Raw genomic sequence first — 15,757 nt, 5'->3', positions numbered from 1 at the left:
ATGTTGCTGGCCATGCGTTCCTCACAGTCTCTCTTGGCCTCCCGTATCACCTTCTTACATTTCTTTTGCCACAGTTTATGTTCCTTTTTATTCTCCTCATTAGGGCAAGACTTCCATTTACAGAAGGAAGCTTCCTTGCCCTTTACAGCCTCTCTAACTTGGCTCGTTAGCCATGCGGGCACCCTCCTGGATTTAGTGGAACCCTTCTTTCTTTGTGGTATACACCTCTGCTGGGCCTCTATTACTGTTGTTTTAAGCAGCCTCCATGCACTCTGGAGAGATTGGACTCTTTTTACCTTCCCTTTCAACCTCCTTCTAACTAGCCTCCTCATTTGAGGGAAGTCCGCCCGTCAGAAGTCAAGGGTTTTTGTGAGAGATTTGCCTGGTATTCTTCCCCCGACGTGCATGTTGAAACAGATTGCAGCATGATCACTGTTCCCCAATGGCTCTGTAATATTGACATCTCTAACCACGTCCTGTGTAACGCACAATATTAAATCCAGAGTCACCTGTCCTCTGGTGGGCTCCATGACTAGCTGCTTTAAGGCACAGTCATTTAGCAAGTCAAGGAATCCGGTCTCCTTTTCGTGACCAGAACACAAATTGACCCAGTCTATATGAGGACAGTCGAAATTCCCCATGATTACAACCCTGTCCCTCCTTATCACCTCCCTGATCTGTTTCATCATTTCAAGGTTCCCTTCCGATTTCTGGTCTGGAGGACGATAGTACGCTCCCAGTATTACATCGCTCCACAGGCCTGGTAATTTAACCCACAGAGATTCTACGTGGAGTCGGACCCACCTTCAATCCCTACTTTGCTGGATTCTATCCCTTCCTTAACATAAACGGCTACCCCACCTCCAACACGCCCCTGCCTGTCCCTCCTGTAGAGTTTATAGCCCGGGATTGCGGTATCCCACTGATTCTCCACATTCCACCAGGTTTCCGTTATGCCCACTATGTCAATGTTTTCCCTTGTCACCAGACATTCCAGTTCTCCCATCTTTGCTCGGAGACTTCGGGTATTTGCATAAAAGCATTTGTACATGGAATGTCCCAGGATGGGCTGCTTATTTGCTCCTTTGTCCCCGCATCCTCTCATTGTGCCAAACTGTCTATCACATCCCATCACGCTACCATTCCCAATTTCTTCTCCTACTCTGCCTTTGTCTTGTTGTTCTCTAACCTCCCCATCCTTGCCCCATAGGGATGAGGAGTCCCAAACCAGATGCCCCTCGGCTCCTGTCTGCCTTCCCCCAGGGATCAGTTTAAAAGCTGCTCTGCCACCTTTTTAATGTTATGCGCCAGCAGTCTGGTTCCATTCTGGTTCAAGTGAAGCCTGTCCCTCTTGTACAGGCCCCACTTGTCCCAAAACGTTCCCCAGTGCCTAATGAATCTAAACCCCTCCTCCCTACACCACTGTCTCATCCATGCATTGAGACCCCTGATCTCCGCCTGCCTAGCTGGCCCTGCATGTGGAACAGGTAGCACTTCAGAGAACGCTACCTTTGAGGTCCTGGCTTTCAGCTTCCTACCTAATAGCCTAAATTTGGCCTCCAGGACCTCCTGGCTACACTTGCCCACGTCGTTGGTGCCGACATGCACCACAGCCGCTACCTCCTCCCCAGCACTGTCTACCAGCCTGTCTAGATGAGAAGTCATGTCTGCAACCTTCGCATCAGGCAGGCAAGTCGCCATGCGGTCCTCACATCCATTGCAAACCCCCCTCTCTATGTTTCTAATAATCGAATCCCCCACTACAAGAAGCCCCCGACCCCCCTCCTACCAAGGAGTATCCTGAGTGTGTTCAGATATGGGCCCGTCCCCTGGAGACGGGGTCCCCCCTAGGGGATTGGTTCCCTTCTCTCCAGGATGACATCCTCCAGCCCCGAGACTTCCCACCCGGGCAGCTGAGGAGCTGCACACCTGAGGTTGGGACGAAGCCTGATCATCCCTGGAAGTCTCCCCACGGTCCTTCTCTGCCTGCCTCTGCTTCTCCAGGTCGGCAACCAAGGCTTCAAGGGAGCGGACGCATTCCCTGAGACCCTGGAGCTCCTTGCACCGAGGACACACCCATGACTTATGCCCCAGAGGCAAACAGTCATACATGTGGCACTCGATGCAGAACACTGGATAGCCCCCGCCCTGCTGCTGGCTGTCTGACTGCATAGCTTTTTTTTTTTTTTAATTTATCTACAATTCAACGATGATCTGTCAGTCTACAGAACAGCTACAATGTTGAAATGGTTTTTGAGGTTGTATATTGCACATTCTGCATAACTTGAGGTTACAAGGCAAGTAACACTGCTTACTCACAATTTTAAACTAAGCAGTTCAACAGAAGCAGTCTATGCAAAACTCAAATCTGGTATTACAATCGTCAGAAGGGATCCAAGCAAAATATCCTTTTTCAGCTGAAAGAATATTTGCTGTGTTCAGGGATGTGATAGAAACATTCATTAGATCATAGTGGAAATCAGCCTCTGAAACTACAGTATGTGTGAAACTACAGTATACAGTATGTGGAACTATATAATGTACAATATACTATATATTATATTATGTATACAGTAAAGCAGAAAGAGAGTCCCTGAGATGGATTAGACTATTCTAGGTGCTCCAATGGCAGCAACTGTTACCCTGCACATGCCTGATCTCGTCTGATCTCGGAAGCTAAGCAGGGTCAGGCCTAGTTAGTACTTGGATGGGAGACCGCCTGGGAATACCGGGTGTTGTAGGCTTATACCATAGTCTTTCGAGACTGAAGGTTGCCAACCAGTGTGCGAATGGACAAATCAATAGTACTGTGGGTAAGTTGAGTAATCTAAGATTGGGTTGGGTAATCTAAGATTCAGACAGTTTAGAAGTTAGTCTTCTGTATGATTTAAAAATGGTTTGCAGCATCATCATTTTTATGTATAAGTGCACACTGCAGGGCATCAGATCAAGTGGACTAAAGGTACTACTTATACTATTCAGACCATAGTAAGAGATGGTCTTACCTATTTATCTGCACCTATTTAGGTGGTGCAGATCCAAGTAGCCCCATTCAGCCTGCTGCTGCATCTCTCATGGTAAGGGAAATTGATTCCCCTTGCCCCTAGTTTCACTGCAGCCAGCCCCAGCCCTGTTCTGGATGCAGTGCAGGCCAGCTTCAGGGCAGGTTACTTCAAGCTGTAATGTAGATCAATTGATATTTTCAATCTAAATGTTTCTATACCTGCTGGTTTGTGGCCATTTATGTAAACTACTTTTTCGTAATTGAGAAACTATTCATAAGTTACTTTTTATAATCAACACTGGCAATTTCATAACTGAAATCACTTTTCCCTCCTACACATGCATTTATGCCCATTCATCATGAATAAACACACAGATTTCTTAAAGGGATGTTTGGTAATGTTAGTAGTTTGCTTACATCTATCATCTCCTTTTAGGGGAGCACAAGGCAAAATCATCACTGAATGAATGCATTTAATTTTAAGGAAATGAAAGAAGGTTGTGTAGATTAACATACATGAATACACACACTGATATTATGCATAATAAATAACTTTATAGTTAGAGGTCCAAATATTATGTACAGACAGAGTCTAACAATTTTTTAAATGATGACACTAATGTGTTACACTAGTGTTGCTCAAAGAGGATGTGACAGAGACTGCACAAATTACTTTTCATACTTTATTGGGGTCAGACCTACAACCAGTCAAGTCTCAAGTGACAACTAGGATTGCTGAATGGAGTATGCAGTCACAAGTCCTTGATTACTGAAAATTTGAGTACAGTACTTATTTTTTTGATATTTCTACTCTGCCATTCTATAAAATATTCAATATTTATATTCCAGCTAGACAATTTTGGGACAATAGTCTCCGAAAGAGGTGTCCCACAGGGAATGGGGAGTTCTCTCAGAACCAGTATTCATGCAATGAGCAACACCACTGGATCTTGCAACATCCAAGAGCCCAGGGATGTCTGCAGCTTTGCAGAGATTGGCTTTCTCAGCTAGGAGTGCAACAGTACAGTTCATTGACTGCACCCTTAGACAGTTTTAAAAGATGTGTCATGATTTCATGAAGTTTGAAAAAACATTCATTTACACAAGCCAGATTATTTAGAGTTGGTACAAGCCTCAGGCTTGCTATAAAATATCATGTTAAAATCCTACTCAAGACTTCAATTACAGATATTAAAGCCACAAGGATGTATGGATTCAGAACTATAAAATCAAAACCATAGAAAAACAAACATGAATAAAAAATTCATTAACAGTATTATTAATTTAAAGAAGTATCAAACTGCCATCTATATATAGTTGATTCTAAGGACTAATTTATACATGACATGAATCAGGGTAAGGTGCTTACTAAAGTGTGCAGTCCACCGACACCTTTTCACTTTTAAAAGCATGCCTTCACTGTGCCCTCCAGGGTTGCTGGTTACTGAACTTGAAGTACTAAACTGAACAGGCCAATGCATACGTTAAGAAATATAAATGTGATGGAGTATAAGTAGAATTCTTATATAGTAAGCACTTTACCTGTGGCCTGTGTCAGACATACATTGTTGCCAAATTACAACTTCAACCATAAAACAATAGCATCGCCTTTTCGAGAATAGGTCAGGAAACAAGAGCTACTGGCCACAATAATCTTCTGTAATACTTCTGTTTACTCAGCTAGCATGAAGGATTATGGAGATGAGTTCACCAGAGCTGACCCTCCAGGTTTATTAAATATTGAGTGAGTATTCTGTATGCATGCTGTGAATTAAATAAAAAATGGAAAATGCTACAGAATACCATATGTTAAATGCTTCAAACACTGGAGCAGCTCTGTTTATTTTTAATAATTTATTTTCAATCAGGTATCACAACATAATAATGGCACAATGGTAAATCAAGCTGTCACAAATATTTAGTAACTTTTAAGGTGTTAATTTAGCTTTCTTTCCAGAATTACCAAAGTCAAATTTGTGCATGATTTTTCTTATAAGAAGCGATTTCTTTTCCTACTGATCATTCCACCTTGGTGTTGATGCCACTTCTATGCCCTTTCAAAGGTATCATTCCATATGGATATTCAATAGCAGGAAACTCGTGATTTAGCTTCATGTTCCCAGATTCCTACACCTCTCCCCTTAGCCATTCTCTCTTCTCACTAGCTTGCTATATAGCCTACACACAATCTGCCTTGCTTGGAATCATCTGCTACTAGAAACGCCTAGAAAGGAGATCAACATCATAACATACATCAGCCACAGTTTCACAAATAAATTAAATCAAAGCTAAAAAGTTTGCAAAGTAGGCCTAAGGCCTCCATCCAATATCTAGCATAACCTAAGCATATGATATCTAGCATAACCTAAGTCAGCCATTTTCAACCATGGTGCCGTGGCACACTGGTGTGCCGCGAATGGTCCCCAGGTATGCCGCGGGAATTTGGGAGAGGGCCATTTATCAATATCAATCCCCCATTTATCACTGGGGGATGTGAGCCCCCATTGACAGCACAGTGTGCCTTGACAATTGTCAAAAAGCTAATGGTGTGCCTTGACAGTGTGTCGCGAGATGAAAAAGACTGAAAATCACTGACCTAAGTCATTGCAGCGTACAGTAGAACTACAACATGAGTCCCCTTACACACTAACAATGGCTATCAGTAGACACATTGAAAGAGGTATATTAACAGAATCCAGAACAAAACTAATTATCAAATACCAGTTTAAAAGCTGCTATTCATCTGTTTCTTGTAGCTTTCTGCTTTTCCAGCTTGATACCCCTAAACAAAATTTCACTCACAAACTGAGAGGATATAACACTGAACTATGTGAATTGTCAACCTCAGAGGATTAAACCCAAGACATTATTTCTAATGGTGAATATGAATTAAAGTTATATATAATCTCCAGGCAGAAAATTAACTTCTTTTGCAAACTCAAATCCTAAACTGAGGACACCTAAGAAAACAAAACTTCATCAACTACAGACCTTGAGTCCAAATGAAGCATCCTCCGAGGCCAAGACTTCAACCTGAAATTATAAGGAGAAATATCATTTCAAAGGTAGCCACTTAAAAAGAACTCCTGACCACAATATCAGAATCCATGGAGTCAAATATGGGAGGACAGAAGAGTACATTACTGTAACACACAAAATCGAGATACAGAATAGGTAGTACCAAGTTTTGGACTAATTATACTGCCGACGCCCCCTCCCCACCAATGCATTTTCTTTTTTAGGGGAGGAAATACAAAGATTTCTCTTCTCGTGTCATAAAAAAAGGCAGTTCAAAAACTGTTGTAATGTATTGTAAAAGAGCTTGACTTCATTCAAGCACTATCCTTCCTGAAAGAAGGCAAACTACACTCCTCTGCTTGCATAGAAAGTTAAGATAGTATGATAGGGAGAGCACAGATAATATCAAACCTCGGGTGGTCCTTCAAAATTTCAGTTTTCTTCAAACGCTGCAAAATCAGATGATGAAAGTAATACATGTACTTGTACATATATCATATATATGTCATAAAGGTATCCACAAACAGAAATTCAAATTATGATTATTCATAATCATTCAAATTACAAATTCAAGTTGGGTATCAACCAAAACTTAAGCTCAGTAAATAACTAAGCACCACATACTGAGAGAGCAATGCAGTAAGTGGTTTAAAAAGCTGTTGAGAAGATTTTTGGAGGAAAAAAAAGGAGGCAAAGTGTTCAATACGCCATACCTCCATGCTGTGGTCCTGATGACTGTATGGCACATAGTCACTACTCATAAGTAAACTTAACACAATGACACATTTAACACCACATGTAACTCATTTCTAGACCCAATTCAAGCTGCTGATTTTGATCTTTAAAGCCCTATATGGCTTAGGACCAGGGTATTTGAGAGACCACCTACTTCTGTATAATCTGGCTCATCCCCTCTGGTAATCAGAGAAGGCCCTTTTTACAACTGCTGTCACACATGGGGGTGGGAAGGGTGGCAAGAAACAGGCCCTTTTCAGTAGCTGTACCAACCTGAAGGAATTCCCTCCCTCTTAATCTACAGACTGTCCCCTCCTTAAAGGCTTTCCAGCAAGGACTAAAGACATTTCTTTTCAAACAAGCCTTCTGAGTTCACTGCTTTTTAAAATAATGGATGTAAATTATTTGTCACACTGATTAGATTATACAGGTCTCACCCTTTCCTAAAAGGCTCTGCTGCTGGTTTTGTATTTTATTGTAAGTTTTTTTTAAGTTTGATTTTAATGTTCAAAGATATTTTAATGATATATTGCAATCAACTGTTTTCAATGGTTTTTGGGTGTTCTTTGGGGAAAATCAGTGATAAAAATTGGGTAAACAAATAAATAAAGTTTTATTGTAAGGCAAAATGTTAAGTATGCAATGTGAGCATCTTTGTGAGATATATAACAAGAAAGGAATGATAATCTGTGTACTTGGTAACTAGTTTTATTAGAACTACCGCAAGAATTAATGATTTAGCATTTCTTGCACTTGAAAGTTATTCAAAGACAACTGCATTTGTCTGCATTTCACAGAATGCCAATCATCACAAACAACAAGTACTGTTAACACTTATCTTGTGTGTATGAGCACATTTTATTGAGCTGTTAACTGATCATTCTAAGTCAGTTGTTCCCAAACTCTCTGGGAGTTTGGGAACTGTGGTAAGTTCCTGTGGGGAAGAGACAAAGGTAACAATGCAATTGCTGAGATCGCTCTGCTTGGGGTTAAAGGGTATTTTTTTTCATTATCTGACGCAGTGCTGGCCTCCTGGGAGGTCTGGGCTTCTCATTCCTCCAAATTTCTGAAAATAATAAAAAAGGGTATTTCCTGTTTCTGTTGTGAAGTGCCTAAGGTGCTGCCTTGAGTGAGGAAAAAAAACCATCTTTGACCCCGGCGGCAGCGTGATTGCAGCAATCACGTTGATGCTTCTGTCCTTCCCTTTCCCCTTAACGGGGGGGGGGGCAGACAGGGCTTCCCTGGCTGGGGAATCGCAACAGCCCAGTTTGGGAACTACTGTTCTAAGTCCACCTCGGTGCTACAGACCTGTCTGGTTGCTACTCATGAGTATACCTGAAGTTCTAACTACATGACAATGCATTTCCATGTTGCATGTGATCTGAGCTTTAGCTTCCAAGGCTGAAAGTACTTCTGCATATGAAATAATAACAGTTCTGCTCAGGACTTGTAAATATGGGTGACAGCAGGAGCAACAAGGCAGATTCAAATAACAGAGTGTTATATAATGGGGGAGCTATGTCTCCTAACATGCCCTAAAAAACAGAATGTACTCTCCTGGGACAGAGACCATAGCTGTTTAACTGCAAGGCAGAATGGAGAATTAGGAACTCAAAAGGATGCTTGATGGTCTATGACTTAGCCAGATATGAAACTGTTGGTGATCAGAAAATCTTAAGTGTTGGTTTCTAGTGCATACAGACAAGAAAAGAAGAACTGAGTTCAATGTTCAATTATACGGCCCTCAGGCTTTCAGCTGCTGAGTAGTGCTGAAGTGTTACTGCTAAAAGAGCAGCCCACATGAAAATTGAACTCTCCCTTATCTTGAAATATGATCAAGATTTGTATATTTTCTCTTTTGTTATTTGCAGCTAATGAGTTCCTAAGTGAGAAAAAAGTGTTTATTTTTGGTTATGACCTATTTAATGACATCACTTCTTGCCTAATGACATCACTTCCGGCCCTCAGCAGACATCATGAATGCTATGTGGCCCTCCATATGAAATGCGTTTGACACCCCTGATCTAAACCACCAAGTTCTATAATGGTGCACAAAGAAATATGTGATTCCTTAAAAGAATGCACTGACAAAATAGATCAGCATAGAACAGAAATGCATTTAAAAAAAGATTTAAATAGATCTCGTTGAACCAGTAAAATACATTTTCAATCTGGTCAGGATACATTTAGTTTTCAAAACAGTTGACAAAATAAAAATAAAGGTATTCACTTGCACAAAATATTACAATTTATCTGTATCCTATTTTACAATGCAAAATGTATACAGGTCTCTATAACCATGGATCTGGTTTCAGCGGATTCAGTTATCCATGGATTCACAGAGCTCCCCCTGTGCCCATTACAGTATCTTATTTTTTGTATAGTTGTGCTGGAAGTGCAGGCATTTCTTGCTTAAACATTCTTACTGAACTGAATAACAGAATGTGCAAGTAACTAGCCTGCATGCTAGTGGGCAACTAACAGGAAGCAGGACATGAAGCCCCTGTTTACAGGCCCGCCTGTATATGGAGATGTTAAACTCACATAAGGAAAACAAGAATCAGGATCACAGGTGGGATTAGAAATTTAAACAATCCATAATGCTAAAATAAAGGGATGAAATAACAATATTGTCTAATGCAGTGGTTCTCCAAATCTTAGCACTGGGACCCACTTTTTAGAATGAGACTGTCAGGACTCAACGGAAGTGACATCATCAAGCAGAAAGAGTTTTAACAATCCTAGGTTGCAATCCTACCCACACTTACCCAGGAGTAAGCCCCATTTACTATCATTGTTAAAAACATATTCGTAGTAGCCTGTTAAAAGTACAGATCTGTAACATTTCCCCAAATGCAGTCACATGCCATGGTACTATCAAGTCTAATATATTAAAAATAAAAATATTGACATGAATGGGGACTCACCTGAAATGGGCTCTAGACCCATCTAGTGGGTCCCGACCCACAGTTTGAGAAACACTGGTCTAATGGGTAATCAATTAATGGTGCAATCCTATTCTGCGCTGGAACAAGCAAGCCAGGAGGCTTGCGCTGTATCCACCGCAGGACAGCGGCCATAAGCAGCTCAGCCAGAGGCAAGTGGAAACTTTTCCCCTTTCTCCTTGGTAAGGGCTACTGGCCCCTATGGGTCTCCTTGGACTTGCACAACCTTGGAACTGCTCCGTTCTCCCCAGGAACGGGAGCTGCGATCTGGCATAACTTCTGGATCTGAGCCCCGCCTTCCCCTCCCCACCCGCCCCCAGGGCCGCCCACCGCACGCCCTCCCCCTCCCGCTTCCTTCCTCCCACCTCCTCCTCGCCTACCTTTTCTTCTTGTATCAGCCCAGCCGGGCAGATGCAAGAGTCGAGGAGGAAGCCGGCTTCTGTCAGCCTCCGCAGGCTGGCGCTTCTCGGAGCGCCGGCCCGGCTTCCTTTTGAGGAGGTGTAAAAGGAACTTGCATCAGCCCAAGGGCGCTTTTGGATTGCGCTCTAAAGTTCTATCTAAAATCTGGGGGAAAAGAGGCAGAATAAAAAATATGCTTGATGCCAGTTTCTGAATACTATATATATTCTTGACTGAAAACGACATAAAATGTATTTGCTTAAAGTTGTCAGTGTAGTTGATTTTTTTTCCTGTCAGATCACAGACTCAAGGAGGCACAAGGACTTGTAACGTTAAATTGTAAAAATTCTGGGTATATTTTATGTACTGAATACAGGCTTTTTTCACAACTTGAATTTCCTATGTGAGACTATCAAACTGCTCAAAAACTCAGTATGAACTTATCCCAGTAGATGGAAGTTCTAATTACAAAATGTGTACTGAACAGCACAGATAATGTCAATTCTATTTTTCTGGAAGAAATCAAAGAACGTTCAAGTGCTTAGATTCAATTCTGAGATAAAATATTTCATTTTATGTCAAGGGCAGCTCTATAAAATACCAACACAGCTATCTTTGTTCAGAAAGACTGATTTTTTTCCTCCAGTAACGTACACTAAATCTTATTCAGTTTAATTTCCTCCTCTCCTATAAGGATGCTCTAGCATCTGTGAAAGGAAATAGTCACAAAGTCATACAGAATAAGCTGTTTGCAATTCAAGCAACATAACAGTTTATAGCATCATGCAAGGTTGCAGGAACTGCTTTTCTTAAAAGAGTTTAAAATCTGGCCTTGAAGGAATCCCCCTCTAGCGGGGACAAGAGGGTACTTCAAACAGTTTTGAATAGATCTTGCTATACACCTAAGATGCAAGCACACCTCTCTGTATTTTTCATCAGCTTTTCAATGATCAAAGTGGATTATGAGTTTGGTTATCATATGAAAGTAACATACCACTAAATGAAGGCCATTAGCAGCTATGTTGGTATCACAGAATTGGAGACAACAATTAGCCATTAACATCCAAGTATGCAAGCCTTTGAACTACAAGTTTTTTCAGGAATAGGTGTTCAAGGCTTGAGGCAGGGGAACTGGGGGAGGGGAAGGCAACTGATTTTACATGCTGCTGTTACATACCCTGGCTGTATATCCTAGATGAGTCTTTGAGTATTTACAACAAAGAAAGCAGAAGGTTATATATAACAGATTTCAGCTGGTACAATAAAAGGTATTTCTTTGACTTATTCGGTTTTCACTGCAGACTTGTCCACTGCAGTTTTGTAATAGCAGGAAACATGTCAGAATAACAAGAATTTCAAGGTACTATCTTTCTCCTTGGAGTAGGAGATCACTGTGAACTCCAATTACTGACTAAAAATTGGTCCATTGATTTTCAAATGAACTTATTCAGCAAACCTTGAAAATTTTCAAGCAAACTTCATTCACTATCGAAATACAAACTTCAAAGTGCAAATAAAGAATTTTTTAAAACGTCACCTCATGTGAATCTGAATGTTTTCTTTCTAATTTTACATTCAAAACTAATTTCAGCACAAAGTAGAAGTTTTATACGTACTCTGACGAAGGCCAAATACAAGTATTTCCCAAAGCGGGGAGCATAATGCCTGGTCAAAGGAAAGAGAGAGAAATCTAACTGGAGTTTATCTCATAGCATAGTGGCATATCTCAGCCTCCACTATTCCATAAATAAACACAGGAATGCTCCTGTGCTTGAATAGATGGCTAGCCCAGTGGTGTGGATTTGTAAACAATAGTGGAGTCAGGGGCAGGACAAGCAATTCAGATGGGGCCAGTACAATCCAGACTAAAATGTGCCATAATAATATAAAATCAACCCTAACAGGATAGAAAATTTAGATTATTTACTTAATAATTCAAATCATTCATTTAAAAATCAAGTTTCCATCTTTCCTATTTGTATATTTACTGAACAAACATACATGCTGATCAGTGGCTGTTAACAAATAAACATACCTGTCTGCAACTAAATAAAATCTGTGAACAATATTACGCCCCATAATACTGCATTCCTTTAGCTCTGTTCTGTTACACTGCTCTTTGCCTTGGCATGACTGGGTAGATATTCTACCCAATGGGAGCAGAACATTCTAGAAAACGCAGAATCAGTTATCAGGTTCTTTCCTTATCTTTAATAATATCTTCTATGGCTTTCAATCTTTTTTTAAAACTGTTTTGGAGACTTGAGGAGCCCTACAGAGGTGTCTGTGGGGCTTCCCACGCTCCCTGGAAGCCGGCACTCCCTCAGGTAAATTTAAACCCCCCTCCTCCCCAGCAGTAGCATGATTCTGGGGGTTGCGTCACTACCCCCTCCTTCCCCCACTTAAAGGGACAGGGGAAAGTGCTGGCTGGTGGGTTGTGACTCACCTGTTTGGGAACCACTGATCTACAGTATATTAATAATACCTGACCCCAGAAGTCAGAAATTTTGCTCCTAGTCATTTTATACAGAAAAACAGATTCAGGGCCAGATTAGATATGATGGCAGCAGTTCAATGCTTCAGAACTGGGAAACTGTCAAATCCTTATAAAGTGGGAACTGAGGGCAATTTAAAGCGTATTACAAGAAGACAGCCAGGTGAGTGAATGTTCCTGTTGCATCCACTACTCTCCAGAACTGCCTCTGGAGAGCAGTGGATGCAAGATGGATACATCCAGTAGATGCAAGGTGTACCATTTTCCTGATGGAGGGACTTCAGGTCCAGAAGTCACCCACCAGTGGGAGAAAATAGGTTGGGAAGCAGCATTTATAGCAATTTTGGAAAGCAGCATCCGCATAATGTAAGACCATAATTCATAATGATTCATAATAATTCAGAGGAGTTTTTTTGTTTGTTATGGACAAATGCTTAAATCCAAACTTGGCTATTTCTCATTGTTTTTACTCAGTCATTACAGAGGCCAGCTCCTCCAGATTTCTGTGGGAGTCTGCTAGTAAGACGTCTGCTTCTAAATTAACCCTAAAATATGGTCCAGTGTTAACTGTGAGCAATAATCGCGATCATCCACAGCAGAGGCAGCTGGTGTGACAAATTAGTATAAATACTGTACTTTCAACAAAATATTTAAGTGAAAGTCTAAATTATTTACATGAAAAGGGACATAGTGCCATACCTTTCTCTTAGCTACCTGCAATCGTGGACTAGCCTTGCACAGGGAATGGGAGACAGGGGATAGTGCTGGATCCTGTGACTGTTTTTGTTTTGTTGCAAAAAGAAAGCAGTGACTTTTACTACAGCCTACTAATCCAATGTCTATTTATTCACCTACTCAAAAAGATTTATCCATAAAAAAAGAATCAGAGTATTGGATATAAATGAGGGTTGTTTCTTGCCCCCCAGAATTCACATGAAGAGGTTTAAAGACACAATGGACACAATTTTGAACCTCCACAGGCTTGCTACTGGAATACATATGCACACCTGAAGTTTCTGCATCAACACACTGCTGTGATTGTACATGTATTCTAGCAATACTCAAAGGTTATTATTACTCACATTTATTTAGTTGTTCATGGGATATCTATTTCACGTTTAAAAGCAAAGATTCAGGGGTCAGACTCTTAGAGGGCTGAAATAAATAAGGCAAGTAGATAATGGAAAAGTTTTTGGGACGGCACACCTTTATTTTTGACTTACACCAATTTCATCATCAGACGGAATGGAAAAGCACAAAAAGTGAGATATACAGAGGACTGTTGGTCACAAATTATAAACGCATTTTAAATTTTGGATGCTGATAGAGTCACAAAGCATTAGCATTTGATTTTTTAAAACACACACACACACAAACGCACACACTTTTAACAGCATTGTGCTACAGGCAATTTATATGACCAGAGGGACAGCAAAAGCAGGAAACACATCCTGATTTTCTGTCTCAGAGAGATTCTCAAAAATGGCTTTTCTTAACACTAACACCATTACTTGAAATGCAAACAAACACACCAAATATTCTCCATGTATCAAAAGCATGCACAAAAATGCACAAAAGCATGCATGTGACACAGTAGGCTCCAGCTGATATCTATTGTGGTCATCTAGTCAGCTTTTGCCTGCCACTATTTGTTGCTTAGATCTTGGTTGTTATTAATTTATATTGGATAATTTAAACATTATGCTCTTATATGCGCCATCAAAACTGTTAAGCCAAAGCTTAACACATGTTAAAACAACAACAAATGCATAATAATACATATATAATATGTATAACAATGTATAATATGGTTATACTGCACATTCATTTTTGTGTTTAAAAGAATTGGAAAGGTTTTTAGAAACATTGTAAATCTTTCTGCATACTACTGTGAGAGTAGAGGCCCAGGCCTATAATGTACTCAGTTGGGTGTTCCCCTTGCTGTCAAGAAAGTCTTCACAATCACCTACATCATAGGCATACCTGTCCTTCAACTGTTTCAGTGGTCCTTTTAAAGGCATATGCCTTTATAGGCAAACTCTCTATCAGGAGTCAAAACACATGCACACACGCACATAGGTGTTTGCTGCAGTTGTGATGAGATCCCCAGGACTGTGCTGCTGCTGGGGATGGGAGGGGTTTTTTTTTAACTTACTTCCAGCCAGCGCAAAACTGGAAGTGCCCTTTTTTAACTTTTTTCACTTACAGAGGCTTGGGGACCCTGCAGAGGGCTCCCCGGACACCCTAGGACTCTGGCACTGGCTGGAGGTAAGTAAATAAGAAACCCTCCCATCCTTGGCAGCCCCACAATCCTGGAGATTGTGTCACTGCCACAGCCCCTCTGCTGCACATACTTACAGTGCTACCAACTCGCTTGTAGGAGTTTGGGAAGCACTGTATTAGGAAATTATGCACTACCATGAGTCTGATTATGTCTGTGTGAGGAGAATATAAGGAACACACAAGGTTATATAAAATCCAGTCAAGGAAGACAAAGCAATGAGGCCTCCTATTGTGTTGTGCCTCCTATACACTGCCATATTCAGCAGCCAGTGCTGCCACATTAGTACCAACTGCCATAAGGTTTTTTAAAACACGCATAACACTGTACCATGCACCAACAAACTCACCTGTGTTTACTATGGGAAATCCATCTTCCTTCTGTTGAAAGTGATATGCACTCCTAACAAATACACAGCAGACTAAATGCAGAAACTAAACAAGTAATTAGGTAAAGCAGCTACCATGTTTTCCAGACTCACAAAGAGAGTCTGGTCCAACAAGAAGCTGACGGAACATACCAAGATCCAGGTCTACAGAGCTTGCGTCCTGAGTACACTTCTGTACTGCAGCGAGTCATGGACTCTTCGCTCACAACAGGAGAGGAAACTGAACACTTTCCACATGCGCTGCCTCCGACGCATTCTCGGCATCACCTGGCAGGACAAAGTTCCTAACAACACAGTCCTGGAACGTGCTGGAATCCCTAGCATGTATGCACTGCTGAAACAGAGACGCCTGCGTTGGCTCGGTCATGTTGTGAGAATGGATGATGGCCGTATCCCAAAGGATCTCCTCTATGGAGAACTCGTGCAAGGAAAGCGCTCTACAGGTAGACCACAGTTGCGATACAAGGACATCTGCAAGAGGGATCTGAAGGCC

The 15,757-nt window shown here is 41.2% G+C and overlaps 1 protein-coding gene and 1 pseudogene across 8 annotated transcripts in view; one reads left to right on the top strand and one right to left on the bottom strand.

Annotated features, from left to right (window-relative positions):
- ARID1B (AT-rich interaction domain 1B) overlaps nt 1-15,757 on the bottom strand; it is a 505,408-nt gene that overhangs the window by 243,541 nt on the left and 246,110 nt on the right. For 5 of the 8 annotated variants that reach the window (XM_066615941.1, XM_066615976.1, XM_066615949.1 and 2 more), the window contains exon 5: nt 5,996-6,037. The exons of the other annotated variants lie outside the window; for them this stretch is intronic. In XM_066615941.1, the coding sequence (XP_066472038.1) occupies nt 5,996-6,037 (42 nt within the window). The remainder of the gene's footprint in view (nt 1-5,995; nt 6,038-15,757) is intronic. 8 annotated transcript variants of the gene reach the window in all.
- Nucleotides 2,628-2,744, top strand: LOC136638169 (5S ribosomal RNA; annotated as a pseudogene).

The sequence above is a fragment of the Tiliqua scincoides genome, chromosome 1, assembly GCF_035046505.1.
Source record: "Tiliqua scincoides isolate rTilSci1 chromosome 1, rTilSci1.hap2, whole genome shotgun sequence".
NCBI classification, from domain to species: Eukaryota; Metazoa; Chordata; class Lepidosauria; order Squamata; family Scincidae; genus Tiliqua; species Tiliqua scincoides.
The sequence above is the reverse complement of the archived record's forward strand: the minus strand, read 5'-3'. Positions and strand labels throughout refer to the sequence as shown.